The sequence below is a fragment of the Podarcis tiliguerta genome (genome assembly GCF_965153285.1).
Source record: "Podarcis tiliguerta genome assembly, chromosome: 18".
In the NCBI taxonomy this organism is placed as follows: Eukaryota; Metazoa; Chordata; class Lepidosauria; order Squamata; family Lacertidae; genus Podarcis; species Podarcis tiliguerta.
In genome coordinates this window covers 9892003-9910809 of record NC_139551.1, presented here as the reverse complement: position 1 = coordinate 9910809, position 18807 = coordinate 9892003, and the positions used below count along the sequence as shown (strand labels likewise).

The 18807-nt window shown below is 49.0% G+C and overlaps 1 protein-coding gene across 7 annotated transcripts in view; it reads left to right on the top strand.

The window, feature by feature from the left end:
* The window catches only part of CRTC1 (CREB regulated transcription coactivator 1), a 51508-nt gene that overhangs the window by 19661 nt on the left and 13040 nt on the right, over positions 1 to 18807 (top strand). For all 7 annotated transcript variants that reach the window (XM_083421617.1, XM_083421616.1, XM_083421614.1 and 4 more), the window contains exons 2-9: positions 9733 to 9849; positions 11254 to 11391; positions 12118 to 12179; positions 12738 to 12832; positions 13780 to 13865; positions 14126 to 14169; positions 15522 to 15742; positions 18619 to 18755. In XM_083421617.1, coding sequence (XP_083277743.1) covers positions 9733 to 9849; positions 11254 to 11391; positions 12118 to 12179; positions 12738 to 12832; positions 13780 to 13865; positions 14126 to 14169; positions 15522 to 15742; positions 18619 to 18755 — 900 coding nt within the window. The remainder of the gene's footprint in view (positions 1 to 9732; positions 9850 to 11253; positions 11392 to 12117; positions 12180 to 12737; positions 12833 to 13779; positions 13866 to 14125; positions 14170 to 15521; positions 15743 to 18618; positions 18756 to 18807) is intronic.

The window sequence follows — 18807 nt, the reverse complement described above, 5'->3', positions numbered from 1 at the left end:
AATTTCTCCTCCCCGTAAATCCTTGTAAATGGATCTGCAAGCACAATATTAAAGGGATATTTTGTCCTCTGCAGTCGGGTGGTGCTGAGCTGGGCCTTTTGAACTGGCGTGTGTATGTGTGTGCTGCTGCCTTGAAATGACTAACTCTTTCACACCACGGTGGCTAAGAACAGTGTTTTGTTGGCAACCAGGAAAGGCAGATTCATTGTTGCAGAAGTCTTATTAATTCCATTGAATCTGCCACTTTTTAATCTGCCAGCCAGGGCAGCTTGCTCAGAGCAAGAAGGCCGCTGCAGCAGCTGTTGGAATATCAATACAGTGGTACTTCGGGTTACATACGCTTCAGGTTACAGACTCCGCTAACCCAGAAATAGTACCTCAGGTTAAGAACTTTGCTTCAGGATGAGAACAGAAATCGTGCTTTGGCGGCGTGGCAGCAGCAGGAGGCCCCATTAGCTAAAGTGGTGCTTCAGGTTAAGAACAGTTTCAGGTTAAGAACAGACCTCTGGAAAAAATTAAGTTATTAACCCGAGGTACCACTGTAGCTGGGACGCGGATGGCGCTGTGGGTAAAAGCCTCAGTGCCTAGGGCTTGCCGATCGTCAGGTCGGCGGTTCGAATCCCCGCGGCGGGGTGCGCTCCCATTGTTCAGTCCCAGCGCCTGCCAACCTAGCAGTTCGAAAGCACCCCCGGGTGCAAGTAGATAAATAGGGACCGCTTACTAGCGGGAAGGTAAACGGCGTATCCGTGTGCGGCTCTGGCTCGCCAGAGCAGCGATGTCACGCTGGCCACGTGACCCGGAAGTGTCTCCGGACAGCGCTGGCCCCCGGCCTCTTGAGTGAGATGAGCACACAACCCTAGAGTCTGTCAAGACTGGCCCGTACGGGCAGGGGTACCTTTACCTTTACTTTACCACTGTAGCTGCTGCTGCTGCTGCTATGTATCTTTAGCATTATACATTTGCTAACGGAAAGCAGAATTAGCCTGCTGTGGTTGCTTTTATTGCAGCCTCCCCCAATTTGGTGGCCCCCAGATGTTTTGGACCACTGTCCGCAAATAAAGAGCTTTTCTCCCTCTCTCATACAATGCTAGAACTTGGAGCCAGAAGAGTTGAATATTGGAATATTCAGGATAGGCAACAGAAAGGACTTGGCACGGAGCATATCTAAGCTATGAAGCCCATTCCCACGAGATGTGGCAACAGCCATAAATTTAGATGGCATTAAAAGGGGATTACACTCATTCATGGAGGATGAAGCTGTCAGGGTCCACTAGTCACGATGGCTGTATGCTACCTCTGGGAACAAAGCAAGTTGCTATCCAAAACAGTGCTAGAAACTCAGCTATATAAACGAGGCGCCAAATGGCACCTTAAACCTAGGTTACGGTCACCACAGCAGAATGTGTAATTTGCCCAGGGGTTGGATTAGATGATCCTCGGGGTCCCTTCTAATGCTACAAGTCTGTGGTTCTGTGATCTTAGCTGCCGTATTTTTTGCTCTGTAAGACTCACTTTTTCCCTCCTAAAAAGTAAGGGGAAATGTGTGTGCGTCTTATGGAGCGAATGCAGGCTGCACAGCTATCCCAGAAGCCAGAACAGCAAGAGGGATTGCTGCTTTCGCTGCATAGCGATCCCTCTTGCTGTTCTGGCTTCTGGGATTCAGAATATTTTTTTCTTGTTTTCCTCCTCCAAAAACTAGGTGCGTCTTGTGGTCTGGCGTGTCTTATAGAGCGAAAAATACAGTGCATTGCTTGACTGTAGCTTGTTCTTACAACAATTTACTTGTCCCCATATGCAAGAAGGAGAAACGTGCACAATGGAAAGGGAAATGACATTAACTATGGACTAAAGCAGAGGTTTTTAAACTGTGGCCTGTGAGATCCATTTGGGTGGCCTGTGGAAAGGCTGCAGCAAAGTCAAATATCTCTATACCCAGCCCTGTACTTACTTTCCCTGATGTGATGATGGAGGGCTAAGGTGCCCAGCAAGGGGTTCCTGATTTGCATGGCAACACAGAAGCACATGATGCGCTACTGTAGCTGCCCATGAGTCAGCTGTCTTGATGGACATGGTCAGGTTGGTCATTCGCCAACCGGACACCCAGAAATCTCCACGTAGTCGCAGTTGGACTTGCACAGTAGCAAAATGTGCCTGGAACCTGGGGAGTTTCAAACACTGATTGGAACATCCCACCCACTCTGGGAGGCCACAGGTAATGAAAGGCCTAGTGGAAAAGCAGCTTTTTGCCTGGTGCCTAAACCTGTGTAATGGGAGGTGAGCCTCCCTGGGGAGAGCATTCCACAAAGAGGGAGCCACCACTGAAAAGACCTGGTCTCGTGTTGCCATCTTTGGGACCTCCCTTGGAGAGGTCATGTGAAGAAGGGCCTCAGATGATGAGCGCAAGGTTCGGGTCAGTTCCTGTGGGCAGAGGCGGTCCTTGAGGTCCTGGGGTTCTGATCCATATAATGCTTTATAGGTCAGTTAGTCCAGAAACCAATTGCATTGCCTTTTGCTTGAACTGGGACCAGGTGTGTTTTTGCAGCCGCGGGACCACAGCTCCGTGGGGCTGAGAACAAGCTGTTCTTCTTGGGCAAACCCACTGAATTAAACAGACTGCCTTAATTGAGCTGTGTGTTTCTTATTTGAGACTCTTAATGTATGGCTCACTAAACGGAGCGTAGCAGTTTAAGTACTCGAGAGTGTATAAAGAGTTCCTGTTTTATGGTGCCTGGCTCCTTGCTCTTCCTTGATCAGTGAGGGAACAGATCGAGCGAACGTGGTGAATGGATTTATCCACCCACCCTGCATGTTACTCTCCAGAAACAAGGCATGGTTAGCAGCGTCAGACGTCTAAATTTGAGTCTCTTACTGGAACTGGAATGACATCTCCAACTGCAGACCTCAAGTTCTCAAAGCTGTATGGCTGATTGCCTAAATTTATCAGATTTATGCCCAGTTTCCAGCCAAGATAGCCTCCCAGTGGTGCAGTATAATTAGAAGGACATAGATGTGGGTTTTCTTTGCATGGTACCTTGGTGATTGGTGCTCGCAGCGCTGGAGCTGCAGGTTGAGAGAACAGGCTGACGAGTGGTCTAAGATGTGAAAAAGTTCCTTTTCTTGTTCTTTCACAGAGTCTTTGGGCCACTGTTCAAAATCAGCCGGGCACATTTTACACCTGGCTTTCGGCAACTTGCAACCAAGTGAAGCCTGACATCCCCGCCATCTGGGGATCCTTGAATTTCAATCCTTTAGAATTCTATCAGTTATATTTTATCTGCACAATCTGAATGAATTTCTGGAACCAAAATGCTTTCCCCATGCAGTCTGAGCAGGAGCAGTGAACATTGTTACAGTGAATGGTTATTGCTTTTCTTCACTTCCCTCACTTCACTGCCCTGCTCAGAGTTATGAAGAATATTCTCACATTCTGAATGGTCCATGTCACCATGAAGAAAAATAGGTAGGAATAGGCCAATAGATGTGTGGACTGTCCGTGGATAAAGTTGATTCTTCTTCTTTCAGTTCTCAAAGTTCTTAACCTGGCTGAAGGTTGTCATCTGAACTAGCCAGGGTTTAACTAATAATCACAGTCATTTGAAAAATACGACTTTAGGGCCGTCTGGCCCCCACATAGCAACTAGGCATTCTGTTTTGACGACTGCAGCCTTGATTTAAGGAATCATTTGGTACCTAGCTTATATATTGGGAGTTTCTAACACTGCTTTGGGCTGCTTCTCATTCAGCCTTCAGAGATTAGAGCAGAGAGTTTCCTGAACAGGCTCATTTCCTGGAAACGGACGCATTCACGGAGCAGGCCTGCACGTATCAGAGCCAGCCTTCCTCCTTTCTTAAGTAATGCAAGAATCCCCTTTGGCAGGCGCTGTCCGTAACCCCACTCCATAGCACCTGCGTGCAGAAGGTCTCCAGCTGCTCTCCGTGAGACCTCTCAGCCTGAGCTGCTGCCTACCAGTGCAGGCAACACTGCTTTAACGTTAGGCAAGGCCCCTTTCCTAGGGGAAAAGCAAGCAACCCAGCAGATGTCAGGGTGGGAAGGGAGGACATTTCAGGGAGTTTGTTGGCGGAAAGGAAAGGGCACCTCCTTTTATTAAAGGTAAAGGTAAAGGTACCCCTGCCCGTACGGGCCAGTCTTGACAGACTCTAGGGTTGTGCGCCCATCTCACTCAAAGAGGCCGGGGGCCAGCGCTGTCCGAAGACACTTCCGGGTCACGTGGCCAGCGTGACATCACTGCTCTGGCGAGCCAGAGCCGCACACGGAAACGCCGTTTACCTTCCCGCTAGTAAGCGGTCCCTATTTATCTACTTGCACCCGGGAGTGCTTTCGAACTGCTAGGTTGGCAGGCGCTGGGACCGAACAGCAGGAGCGCACCCCGCCGCGGGGATTCGAACCGCCGACCTTTCGATCGGCAAGCCCTAGGCGCTGAGGCTTTAACCCACAGCGCCACCCGTGTCCCCCTCCTTTTATTACCCCTCCCCTAAAAGGTCCTTTCCCACGTTAGCACTCTTTGGTCACTTGGCAAGGCCAGCATCTTCCTACTCCTCCCTGGAGTGCTTCCCTGGCAGCTTTATTTATCTTACACCCATTGGCTGCCAATCAGCACCAGACTGGCATTGGGCACGTCCCTCCCTCCCTCTCTCTCCTGCTCCCCCCCCCCCGCCACTACCTGCCTGCGCGTGCTGCCTTTCTGCCACCCAGCCACTACGCTTTTCCGCGAAGAATGTAAACATTCCCTCCTGTTTGCTTTCTGATTTATCAGGAGCTGTGCCCGGTTACATAACTGCATATTCATGGCTGCAGCTAAAAATAATTTAAAAAACACCAGGAACAGAAAAAGCTATTTTTATCCCGCTCGGCAGTGGGCATCTCTTGCTTTTTGTGCGAGTGTGTGTGTCTCTCTCTGCGTCGACGCTTTATTTTGGTCACTCCTTTCATCTCAGGAGTAGGCGTTTAGCTAAATTCATTTATTTTATTTCATCTGTCATGGATGTTTTGAGTTGAGGTTCCTGCATTGCAAGGGGTTGGACTAGATGGCCTTGGAATCCCTTCCAACTCTATGATAAAATGTATACCCCGCTTGATTGTGAAACAAAAAAATGCAAAATGCCTCAAAGCGGTTTACAAAAAGAGTACAGTGGTGCCTCGCAAGATGAAATTAATTCGTTCTGCGAGTTTTTTCGTCTTGTGAGTTTTTTTCGTCTTGCGAAGCACCGCTGTGTATTGACGGTTTCCTATAGGAATGCATTGGCGGTTTTAAAAAAAAAGTCGCAAGACATTTCATCTTGCGAAGCAAGCCCATAGGGAAATCCGTCTTGCGAAGCAAATCAGAAAACGAAAAACTCTTTCATCTTGCGAGTTTTTCGTCTTCCGAGGCATTCGTCTTGCGGGGCACCACTGTATGTTGATGAAAACAATCAGAAGCAACAATTTAAAGCACTGAAAAAAATTAAACAGGACAATAAGCTAAAATAGATTAAAACACACCATCAATATTCGGCATATTGTCTAACCTAAATTGTTTGACTGACTGGCAGGAGTGGGAAATCTTAGGCCCTGGGGGCCAAATGTGCTGCTCCGATCCTCTCTGTATGGCCCTTGGGATTCTCACCGTCCCTCTTCTCTGTCTTCCTCAAGGGCTTTTGCCTGATTAGACTGTCTCTGATGATGCCTCTTGGTTGCCTGGATTGAAGGGATGCATAGACACTTTGGTCTTTTGCACGCTTGGAGTGCAGCCTCTGATTCACAGATAAGAACATGGGTAGGCAAACTGAGGCCCGGGGCTGGCCCAGATCCAGCCCAATCGCCTTATAACCTGGCCCGGGGATCAGGGTGTTTTTACATGAATAGAATGTGCCCTTTTATTTAAAATGCATCTCTGGGTCATTTGTGGGGCCTGCTTGGTGTTTTTACATGAGTAGAATGTGTGCTTTTATTTAAAATACATCTCTGGGTTATTTGTGGGGCATAGGAATTTGTTTTCTCCCCCCCCCCCAATATAGTCCGGCCCCCCACAAGTTCTGAGGGACAGTGGACCGGCCCCCTGCTGAAAAAGTTTGCTGACCCCTGGATAAGAGCCTCATGCATTGTTCTGTCTCCTTTTCCTCGGCCCCTGCCTGTCACTGCGATGCAGCCCCTTAGATGCTTCCCTCTGAGAGAATGTGGCCCACCCCTGCTATCATCTCTCTCTGCGATAGGAGGGCCTGGGACCTTCTCTACGCCTAAGCCCCAGGGCATAGCCTGAAGGCCTGAGATGCAGCCATTTTTTGCTGGAGCTAAGCAGACCTGTGCATGCTCCATGCCTAGAGGGGCACCATCTGCACTCCTGTCGCAGAAGAGAGCCAGCGCTCAGGTAGGGTTAGCAGTGCCAGACTAGGACCTGGGAGATGAGGGTTCAAATCTCCACTCAGCCATGCAGCTCTCTGGGCAATGATCCTCAAGGCTTCTCTCAGCCTAACTTACCTCACAGGGTTGTCGCGTGGATCAGTGAGGAGGGGGCGGACCATGCACGCCACCTGGAGCTCCTTGGATAAAATAAGTACAGTGGTGCCTCGCAAGATGAAAAGAATCCGTTCCGTGAGTCTCTTCGTCTAGCGGATTAGCACTATTAGCGGTTTAGCGGCTACTAGCGGCTATTAAAGGCTTAAGGGATTAGCGGATTAGCTGCTTAAAAGGCTATTAGCAGTTTAGTGCCTTAGAAAAAGGGGGTGGGGAGCGAACCCCCCCCCCAGGAATCACAAGACATTTTCGTCTTGCGAAGCAAGCCCATAGCAAATTTGTCCTGCGAAGCACCTCCAAAACGGAAAACCCTTTCGTCTTGCGGGTTTTCCATCTTGTGAGGCATTCGTCTTGTGGGGCACCACTGTAATAAGGGAGGCAGGCCATGAATATGCTCTGCCCATCCCTAAGTGCTGCAGCAGAACCACCCGTAAGTAGAACCTCCTCCTCCCAAGGCACTTTACCTCGGGGAGTTGCAGGTGCCCGGCCCCAGCAAAAAGAGAATGCCTTCTTTTCTTGTGAGGCTTCCCCCCACTTTGGCTCTTGGAAGCAGATTGCTGGAACAGGCCAGCCTGAGCCAGCAACGGGCTGCTGCTCTCATCCGCCTACTCTGCGCCGCCTAGCCCTCAGCAATGGGCCGTGCGGATCGATGGGGCGGCGGGAGTCTTCTGTTTGCTCTGGGATGGGAAGGTGCGCCACGGCTGCCTCATTAGGTCCAGGGCCCAGCCTGGCAAGAGCGGCGCATCTGCTGATTGATAAAATGTTTCTGGCTCCCGGTCCGTTCCGCCTTGACTTCCAGCGGCCCGTATTGATTACATTTCATTTCTTTTTCTTTTTTTAACTAAGCTGCATTAATAATGTAAAAGCTCTCAGGACGTTTCTAGGCTCTGGGTGTAATTGGCAGGGGGCTGCTGGTCTGTGCGTGTTTGTTTTAATAGAGCTCCTGGTTATGTCTGCTTAAATGGCTTGCTTACAGATCCTGCGTAAAAATGGTCTGCTGATTTCAGCATGTTCCATATGGAAGGGCCGTCGCTCAGCTGCAGAGCACAAGCTTTGCATGCAAATGGTCCCAGTTCAATCCCTGGCATCTTTAAGCAAGGCTGGTGGTGGTTGTTGTTGTTGTTATCCTGCACTTTACCCTTTCTTTCTTTCTTTCTTTCTTTCTATTATTATTTTATTATTGTTAGCCTGCCCTTTACCCTTTGTTGTTTAGTTGTTTAGTTGTGTCCTCCTCTTCGTGACCCCCTGAACCAGAGCACACCAGGCACTCCTATCTTCCACTGCCTCCCACAGTTTGGTCAAACTCATGTTGGTAGCTTCATGAACACTGTCCAACCATCTCGTCCTCTGCCGTCCCCTTCTCCTTGTGCCCTCAATCTTTTCCAACCCCAGGTTCTTTTCATCATGATAATGTTACCAACTGGTCCTGTTTTAAGAAGGGGAAGCAAAGTGCTTCCTAAACCTTTTGAGACTTCAGGAATGGTGTTTGTTTTTGTGTGGTTTAATTTGTGGATTAAAACCCAAGGCAAACTCAAAAAGACGCTCATATTTTCTTGATCAGATTCTGGAGCAGTGGGTAAAAAGATCCTCTTTGCATCTGTGGGGACCACAGAGCTAATATGGTAACCATTCTGTGTTCACTGGTTGTCTGATATTCATTGGGTGGTTAGTATGTGAAATCTGTTTTGGACTACAACTCCCATCAGCCAGCATGGCCATGTGTCCCCAGGGCTGATGGGAACTGTAGTCTGAGACTTCTGCAAGGCACCAGGAAAGACTGATCTGTGTTATCAACGACCTGTATATATTTGTGTTGCTTTCACCGGATCTGCTGCTTCCAGCTTCTATTTGCGTACTGCTGTGTTGAAGCTGATGATGTGTTTAAAAGGGGTTGCGGGATAAATCTTAATAACGTATAATATCCCCTCCCCTTCCTTTTGTGTCCAGCTAATCAGGAACTTGGCGTCAGGATTTGGTTGTCGGGAATGGCGATGCTTCTTTCAGCATGGGCTAGTGTTTCCCAAAGTGGGCAGTACCTCCCTTGGGGGGTAGTGGGGTTATCTAGGGGACCCTAAGAGGCAGGGGGCTCTGTGGGGTGTAAATGCCTATCAGACTTTGAAAAGCTGGATCAAGTTCATCAGTTTCATTGAATTCATAAAATGAAATAGTTTTGATTGGATATTGAATACCTGTGCAATTGATTTTGAATTTTATTGTGTTCATATCTTCCTTAGTGGGTTGTGCAAACTGCTATTCTTAATTATGCTTTGTGTAGGGTAGGGGGTTACTGGAGATGCGTTTGTGGAGCCGAGGGGGTGGGACCCCCCCAAAAGTTGGGGAACCACAGGAACACACTGAAAATGCCTCCTTGTTCCCGTTCTTCCTGTTCATGCCTGGGTCAGGCCAGAGGTAGATGTCTAGACCAGCACCCTTTTTTCCCTGCTCTGCGCAATTGGATGCCTCCATGCAGCCCACAGACTCAGGGACCAGAAGGCAGGACTCCCCCTCCTCTTGTTAAATGGGCATTCAGAGTCAAGCTGCCTCGGAAATGTGGCTGTTGCATCTGTACCAGCCCTCATGGCGCGCAGATACCCATGGGCACGAGTTCTTCAAATTGGCCTGAGGTTGGCTTGGCTTTTTTTAATAAATATGTAATTAACATAGTTTATATGCCACTTGATTGCAATAAGATGTTTACAAGATTCCAAAGCAAAGAAATGCAGTCACTTCCAGAAAGTACAGCTAGCGGGTACCTGCTATATCTCAACGGGCATCCTATTCCACAGGGTAGGAGCAGCAACACTAAAAGCCCTGCTGCAAGTTAGTATGGAGCGGGCTTCCCAGACCTTTGGAGCACACGGGAGAAGCTTTCCGGCAGTCCTCAGTGATCTGCTGCTTGTGTAAGGGACAAGACAGTCTCTCAAGCAATCTGCTCTTTCAGTTATGTAGGGTCTTGAGTATCAACACATTGAACTTGGCTCAGTAGCAGCCAGTGCGAGCAGAGCATTACAGGCAACCTAGCCCCTGCGTTCTACACCAGTTGCATCCTCTCAACTAATCCCAAAGGTATATCTATTGCAGAAATCCAACTGTGAGGTTAGTTGGGCACAACCTTGCCAGGTGCTTGGGTTCCATATCTCCTCCTGGCCAGCCCAGGATTGTTCCTTCTCTACCTGGAACCTGCACAGCTTAATTAATCTTCCTCTTTCTCTGTTTTCTAGCTACAGCTACAGAAAAACCAGTATTTGCAGTTGGGCCAGACCCGTGGCCAGTACTATGGAGGATCCCTGCCAAATGTCAATCAGATTGGGAGCAGTGCTATGGACCTGCCTTTCCAGGTGAGGGTTGCCCTTTCTGCCATCGCCAGATATTTCTCTTAATTTCTTTTTTTCCCTCCATCTAAAAAGCAATATCCAAATGCTGCACTAAAAGGAGCTGTATACATTATTTTGTCATTCATTTATAGATATGTATATATATGTTTGTGTGTGTGTGTGTACAGTGGTGCCTCGCAAGATGAAAAGAATCCGTTCCGCGAGTCTCTTCGTCTTGCGGTTTTTTTCGTCTTGCGAAGCAAGCCCATTAGCAGATTAGCGCTATTAGCAGTTTAGCGGCTATTAGGCTTAAGGGATTAGCGGATTAGCTGCTAAAAGGCTATTAGCGGCTATTAAAGGCTTAAGGGATTAGCGGATTAGCTGCTAAAAGGCTATTAGCGGCTATTAAAGGCTTAAGGGATTAGCGGATTAGCTGCTAAAAGGCTATTAGCGGCTTAGATCAGCTGTTAAGCGGCTTAGATCAGCTGTTAAGCGGCTTAGCGATCAGCTGTTAAGCGGCTTAGGGGCTTGGGGAAAAGGGGGGGAGGGGGAAAACCCCCCCAGGAATCGCAAGGCATTTTCGTCTGGCGAAGCAAGCCCATAGCAAATTCGTCCTGCGAAGCACCTCCAAAACGGAAAACCCTTTCGTCTAGCGGGTTTTCCATCTTGCGAGGCATTCGTCTTGCGGGGCACCACTGTATATTGAATCCTGCACCTTCCTCCAAAGGAACCCAGGACATTGTGTAGAATAATAATAATAATAATAATGATGATGATGATGATGATGTTATTATTTATATGCCACCCATCTGACTGGATTGCCCCAGCCGCTCTGGGTGGCTTCCAACAAAATATCAAAACACACAAAAAAACTCCAATATTAAAAACCTCCCTAATTGGTTCAGACACCTGTATTCAGGTCCCATAAATTGATATCAGACTGCAAAGTTGTTTTGTTTTTTTGGTGTGTGTGCATATGCAAATATTACTAGTAATTCAGTTTTGAATGGCCACCTGTCCTGGATTCTTTAGCTGAGATTCCTGCATTGCAGAGGGTTGGACTAGATGACCCCTGGGGGTCTCTTCCAACTCTGTGATTCTATGAATAATACCCCACAAATATTCTTGCTTGGTCTGTAGGAAATTACTAGCTACTATGCAGGAGAAAGGCCAAGCATGTTTCTCAGTTTTGAAAGACTATGTAAAAGATTTGAAAGCGTTTGTAGTATCCTTGAAACTGATGGACTTCAAGCACACAATTATTCCTATGAAGTCAGGTTAAACTTCGCTAACCATATGCATGAAAGCAATTTGCCACACTGGTAGAAGTGGAAGAGACCCCTGAGAGTCATCTGGTTGAATCATCTGCAATGTTGTCACAGGGTTGTTTTTCCCATCCTTTCAATGCCCATTTGCCTTTCTCTTCAGACTCCGTTTCAGTCATCAGGATTGGACACCAGCAGGACGACCCGGCACCATGGGCTGGTGGACAGGGTGTATCGCGACCGGAACCGCCTTGGCTCTCCCCACCGGCGCCCGCTGTCCGTGGATAAGCACGGCAGGCAGATATCCTTTGGCTCAGCATTGCAGCCTAGAGCATAGGAGGGGATGCATGTGCCTGGGAGATGTTTAGGAAGGTGCAGCTTATCAGTAGGTGCTGGGAACACACGGAAACCTGAACTGGTAACACATTAAAAATACACTGTGCACAAGGAAAGAGAGACCAGGAAGGAAGAGGAAAAAAGCAAGCTCAGGCGTCAGTTCTTTAAAAAGCAGTTCTGAGAATGCATATCTGGCCTGGAAGCAGCCCAGTGGCAGGAGGCATCTGGTGAAGCTGGTCTTTCAGCGGAGGCGACTTAACGTGCCCTGCTTCCCATCTCTCCCACATTTACGGCCCTACTAGAAGCCCCCCTTTCATTCTGAGGTGGGATGTGGCATAGCCCTAGTTAATTTTCATCTGAAAGGCCATGAAGCCAGAGAAGGATGAAGCAGAGCTTTGAGATCAGCTTTAGCCAGAGGTGAGGGGAAATGTCAGGTGAAAGGAAAGAAGAGGAAGCAAGGCATTGAGAGAGGGAGAGAGAACAGAAAGCAAACACCGTCCGAACACCGTTTTGTAGCTCTTCCCCATTAAGGGTTTCCTTGCAAAACTGGGGGCTTGCCCTGTGCTGACCATGTGGTGTCTGTGTGTAAATATATGACGCCCAACACTGTCGAACACTTAAAACTTTTATTGCTGAAACTTTCCCAAGAAGCTCTGGATACCTTCCCGTCTTCCTTGACTGCCCGACTCACGTGGACAGCTGTCCGTATGGTACCGTCTACCTGTCGCCTCCTTCAGACACAAGCTGGAGGAGGTACGTAAGTGCTGGTTTTTGAACTTGGTTGCAAAATGCCCCGTTGATCCTCCTCCTGTCTAGCACAGTCCTGCTTTAAAAACTGCAATTCTTTGTCGGGACAGGGGTGGGCAGGTGGGGAGAGAGAACTGCAGACAGGGAGCCTCCTGGATTGGGCCACTGGCCCATTGAGTCCAGCATCCTCTTCTCACAGGCCCCATAGGAAACCCACAAGCCGGACCTGAGCCCAAGTTCACACTCTGGCGGTTTCCAGACACTGGTGTTCAGAAAATGCCAGTTAGGGATGCTGGCATTCCAAGATCCTGCTCTGAGCTCCCTTCATCCAGTTTCTGCCCAGCTGCTCCTTATATATCTCCAACCACAGAGAGCCCACAAGGCAGCCTCTGTCCTGTTGTCGAACAACTCCTTTCATTAGGAAGTTTCCCCTAACATTTAGCCAAGATCCAGACAGACGTCAAGCTACTTGGCTAGTGATTTCCTGCGCTCCTTTTCAAAACCGGGTGGGAGGTTGGCCGCTTTCCAGCTCTGATAGGTTTTTGTCTGCCCTTTCTCAACCAGGACCAATTCAGATTCTGCCCTGCACCAGAGTACGATGACTCCCACCCAGGCGGAGCCTTTCTTAGCTGGCTCACAGGACATGCAGCAAAAAAGAGGTGAAGTATATACAGTATACAGTGGTGCCTCGCAAGACGAAACTAATTCGTTCCGCGAGTTTTTTCGTTGTGCGAGTTTTTTCATCTTGCGAAGCACCACTGCATTTAAACACTAACAACGGTGGGGAGGGGCGGGGAGAAGCAGGACAGCTGCCGCAGCCGGTACCTCGGACTCACCCGCGCGTTGTGGCCACCGCGCGACGCGGCTGCTGGAGGGCGGCGGGGCTCAGGAGCGCGACTCTGGCTGCAACGCTGGCTGCTGGTGGCAACGGCTCTCTGAGGGGAGCGCGCAAGGGACGGCAGCGGCGTGAGGCAGCCGGAAGGTCGGCCGTCAGCCGGAAGGTCAGAGGGAGCCGGAGGAGCCGTCAGCCGGAAGGTTGGAGGGAGCCGGAGGAGCGGGGAAGCGAGCGTGCGTGCGTGCAGTGACCGTCGCCATGACACGAGAGGCAGGGCCGTTTCGTCTAGCAAAGCAAGCCCTTAGGAAAATCCGTCTTGCGAAGCACCTCAAAAAACGAAAAACCCTTTCGTCTAGCGAGTTTTTCGTCTTCCGAGGCATTCGTCTTGCGGGGTACCACTGTATCTGTTTTGTCACTGAACATGGGAGGGAGGCGGAAAGGACTTTTAATGAATAGTCTGAGACTTCAAAAAACACACCCACCCTCAATAAAAGCTGTAAATTACACAATGCAACTTACAACCACAGAAATAAGGTTGGTCCTAAAAATATACATATCGAAAGTCAGGTCAGTACACATAAAGGACCTTTTTTTTAGGAAAGAGGAAGAAGAAGGGAAAGCAACAAATATGCATAGACTTTCAATTTGTGTTTTTTTTTTTAAAATGCAGTTTAGTTTTACCCACTTGGGTCCAACAGAGTCTTGTTTTCAGGGTACCTTTTGCTGATCTTTAATGAGATTTCCCCCCACCTTTAAATTAATTTCTTGTAGTCTTACTGTTGGCCGTCCCAGGCATGGAGGAAGACACAGCGGATACAGAGAAGAACCTCTCGAAGCAAGGGTGGGAAGCTAAGAAGGTAAAGGCGCTGATTCTGCCCCAGTGTGACATGCTGCACAGCTGCATAAACTTGTTCCAACCCCTGGGGAAAGTTGGGTTTGCTTCTAAGGCTTAGTTAAGAGCGTTCAGGGTGGCAATACCTTTTGGCTTGTAAGCCAGAGCTCTCTTTTGAAAACAAGGCGTCCTGACAGTTCATGATTAGATTCTGCAGCCTATATAAGTGATGCAGAAGAGGAATGACTCTGTCTCTCTTTCTGTCTCTCTCTCTCTCTCTTTCAGACCGGATCCTCAAGGCCTAAATCCTGTGAGGTTCCAGGAATCAAGTACGTGAAAGAGTCGGGGTTGTTTGGTTTCTGCATTGGTAGGGCACTTTGGCTGGCTTTTTGTAGAAACAAAGGGTTATATCCCCCGTTGGTCATACTCTGAGCAGACCCACTGAAATTGGTGAACATCCTAGGCCGAATTAAATTCAGAGGGGTCTGCTGTGAGTATAACTTAGTTGGATCCTTCCCTGTCGTCTGTTGTCCCTTCCTGTGGGTGTGCTGGGAAGAGTCATATCCAATCATGGAGTTGGAAGGAACCCCAAGGGTCATCTAGCCGAACCCCCTGCAAGGCAGGAATCTCGGCTAAAGCATCCTGGATGGATGACCAACCTCTGCTTAAAAACCTCCAAGGAAGGAGAGTCCGCCACTTCCCAAGAGAGTCTGTCCCACTGTCCATCAGAAAGCTCTTTCTAAAGTTTAAGCCAGGGCTGCCCAATTACCTTCTCAATCTGGCCCATGGGCGGTCCGGGAATCCGCGTGTTTTTACATGAGTAGAATGTGTGCTTTTATTTATAATACATCTCTGGGATATTTGTGGGGCATAGGAATTCGTTCATTCCCCCCCCCCCCCATGATCCGGCCCCCCACAAGGTCTGAGGGACGGTGGACCGGCCCACGGCTGAAAAAGGTTGCTGACTCCTGGTTTAATTGGAATCTCCTCTTTCTTGTAACTTGAAGCCATTGGTTGGGTCCCTACCCTCCGGAGCAGGAGAAAACAAGCTGGCTCCGTCTTCCATGTGACAGCACTTTAGATTTTGGAAGATGGCTATTGTATCTCATAGAATCATAGAATCATAGAGTTGGAAGAGACCACAAGGGCCATCAAGTCCAACCCCCTGCCAAGCAGGAAACACCATCAGAGCACTCCTGACATATGGTTGTCAAGCCTCTGCTTAAAGACCTCCAAAGTAGGAGACTCTCCTATGTAACTGACAACAAAGATAGTGTCATTGCTTTAGCAACTCTAGGAAATAGGTACAGTGGTACCTCCGGTTGTGGACAGGATCTGTTCTGGAGCTCCGGTCGGGTCCTGAGGTTTCCGCAACTGGAGGGACCGCTTCTGCGCACGCTCGCGCGGCGAAACCCGGAAAAATAGTTCCGGGTTTCCTACGTCTGCATCCTGAAGGATTCACAACCGGAGGTGTGCATATCCAGAGGTACCACTGTAGTTGCAACTCATTGGGGAGTCCCAAGAACAATGGGAGGCAAGGCTTAGTTGAGACATCGTGGGAAAGCCTAACTGTGGTGTGGCACGGTGCTTGAACTGAGATAACTATGTGATCTTGGGGTATTTTTGTCTGTCAAATGGTTCACTTTTCTTCCCCTCCCTCCTGGTTTCTTCTTGAGCACAGCATCTTTCCGTCAGCTGACCAGGAAAACACTACCACACTTATCCCCGCCACTCACAACACGGGTGGCTCCCTGCCGGACCTGACAAACATCCACTTCCCCTCTCCTCTCCCGACGCCGCTGGACCCAGAAGAGTCCCCTTTCCCGTCCCTCAGCAGTTCCAACAGCACCGGGAACCTTGCGGCCAACTTGACGCATATGGGCATCAGCACAGCCAATCAGGGTAAGGGGTGTGGCTGCTGCAGCTGCTGCCCAGAATGACAGTGTGACTTCACTTCCTGTCTTGCAATGCCACTTCCTGTCTAAGGTCACTGTTCACTGTTGCAAACCTCCTTTGTCTAGTTTGTCGTGGGTGGAGGGAGATCTGAAAACTAAACCCTGTCTTTGTGAAGTACCATATTTTTTGCTCTATAAGACTCATTTTTTCCCTCCTAAAAAGTAAGGGGAAATGTGTGTGCGTCTTATGGAGCGAATGCAGGCTGTGCAGCTATCCCAGAAGCCAAAACAGCAAGAGGGATTGTTGCTTTCGCTGCGCAGCGATCCCTCTTGCTGTTCTGGCTTCTGGGATTCAGAATATTTTTTTTCTTGTTTTCCTCCTCCAAAAACTAGGTGCGTCTTGTGGTCTGGTGTGTCCTATAGAGCGAAAAATATGGTAATTCCGTTTTACAGAAAGCCAAGCGTATCTGGCGATGGGGAGTGGCAGTTAGCAGGCGGAGGCCCACAGAATGATAGAGTTGGAAGGGACCTAGAGGGTCATCTAGTCCAACCCCCTGGGATGATGCTGGGCAGAGCCCTCTTCCTCTGAGGGTAGAAGAGCATCGGATACCTCCAGAATACAGTGGTTTAATTTTTCTAAGACAACTTTCAGCCCCCTTTTTGGCTGTGCCTCTTACACCCATTTTGCAAATCGCTGTTTAAAAGTTCCGTTTCTTTCTCCTTGTCCCTCGTCACAGCAAACCTACGAAACCCAAACTTTTGGGGTAGAGGGAAGAGAGCCCCCGAGCTCCTTAGAAAGAGGGTGATTATGTTGATTTGTTTATTACATTTATATACCACCCTTAATCCAAAGATCCCAGGGAGGTTCACAACAGAAAAATAACAGAACAACAATATAGATCATGCATATGTGGTCGAAACCAAAAATCAAAAAGAAAAAGAAGGAAAGGAGAGAAGCAGTGAGGGAAGGGGGAGAAGACTGGCAAAGCCCACATGTCGTGTATATCATGTAAACAGCTCTGAAGAGGGGGCCCAAATCTCAGGAAAGGTGTGCTTTTTTCTGGGCAGAAGTAGCTTTTTCATACACTGCAAGATAGGAAAGGCCCTTCAACCAATCAGCTATTGGAGGAGTTGGCTAGTCCTTCCAAAACCACTAATCATCAACCTCATCATCATCATCATCATATTTATACCCCGCCCATCCAGCCAGGTCTCCCCAGCCAGTCTGGGCGGCTCCCAACAGAGGACTAAAAACTGAATAAAACTTCAAACATTAAAAACTTCCCTAAACAGGGCTGCCTTCAGGTGTCTTCTAAAAGTCAGATAGTTCTTTATTTCCTTGACATCTGATGGGAGGACGTTCCACAGGGCGGGCGCCACTTCCGAGAAGGCCCTCTGACTGGTTCCCTGTCGCGTTGCTTCTCGCAGGGAGGGAACCCGCCAGAAGGCCCTCGGTGCTGGACCTCAGTGTCTGGGCAGAACAAGGGGGTTGGAGGCGCTCCTTCAGGTATACTGGGCAGAGGCCATTTAGGACTTTGAAGGTCAGCACCAACACTTTGAATTGTGCTCGGAAACGTACTGGGAGCCACTAATGCATGCAGGTTCCAGGATGTTAGGATATAATGGAGTATAACATAGGATGGAAACCCTGTAGATTCTACACCTGGCACATTCAGCACGCAGCGGGATGGAAATGAAGCTGCAGCCTCAGATGTAACCTAACTTAGCCCCTCTCGTGCTGCCCAGGGGGTCATCTCGTTTGGGAGTTGAGTTTATTAGGTTGCCAGGACAGCTGAGCATGGTAATAGTTCTCAGCCCATGCGGGTGGAGAGAGATCGTAGAGTTGCTGCCGGTCATTGCAGACCAGGCCTGGGGGAACCTGCTGCCCTCTAGAAGTCGTTGGACTCAGCCCCAGTTGACGTGGACGGTGGCCAAGAGTGATGGGAGTTTCAGTCTTAGAATATCTGTCACCGTAGGCAATTCTGAAGAAGCTGCCTTATACAGAGCCCATAGAATCGTAGAATGTTAGGAGCTGGAAGGGACCCCTAAGCGTCATCCAGCCCAACTTTCTGCAATGCAGAAATCGCAGCTGAAGAACCCCTGACAGATAGCCAGCCAAACCTCCAATAATAGAGAGTCCACCGCTTTCCAAGGGAGTCCAGATTGTGTATTTTGAAGCGCGTTCATAGAATCATAGAGTTGGAAGAGACCACAAGGGCCATCGAGTCCAACCCCCTGCCAAGCAGGAAACACCACCAGAGCACTCCTGACATTTGGTTGTCAAGCCTCTGCTTAAAGACCTCCAAAGAAGGAGACTCCACCACACTCCTTGGCAGGAAATCCCACTGTCAAACAGCTCTTACTGTCAGGAAGTTCTTCCTAATGTTGAGGTGGAATCTTCTTTCTTGTAGTTTGGATCCATTGCTCCGTGTCCGCTTCTCTGGAGCAGCAGAAAACAACCTTTCTCCCTCCTCTATGTGACATTTAGTTTACAAATCCATTCCTCCTTTGTGGGTATAGTTTGTGACTTCCACCTAGCAGCAATCACTATTCTAGCAGATGTACTTGCATATAGAAAAATTCTTCACCCCACCCCACCCCTGTGGTATCTCTTCATCTATCAGTCCAAGGAGATATGTCTCTGGTTTCTTTATTATTGATATTTTCAACATCTTCTTTAGTTCTTCATGTACTACTACGCTAAATTCCTTAATTTCCTCACACCACCACCACATATGAAATCCAACCTATGTTGGAGATGTGGTGGAGAAATAAGCGTGTTCTAGGGTTAGCCTTGCCAGAACTACCCTTTGGCATGGGAACAAGTGATGGGAAGACCTCCATGGGAGCCCGTGTGCTGATGTTTCCCTCCGTTTGCCGCAGGGATGACGACGACGCAGACCTCTTCCCAGCAGCACCGACAGCCACCCACCGGCCCCCTTTCGCTGAACGCAGACTCCAGGAGAAACCAGCCCCAGCAGGTCTCCCCCACGCTCTCGCCTCTGTCGCCAATCACTCAGGTACGCAAGGGATGCGATGGGGGCCGCTTTTCTTGGGAGCATGCTGTGGGGT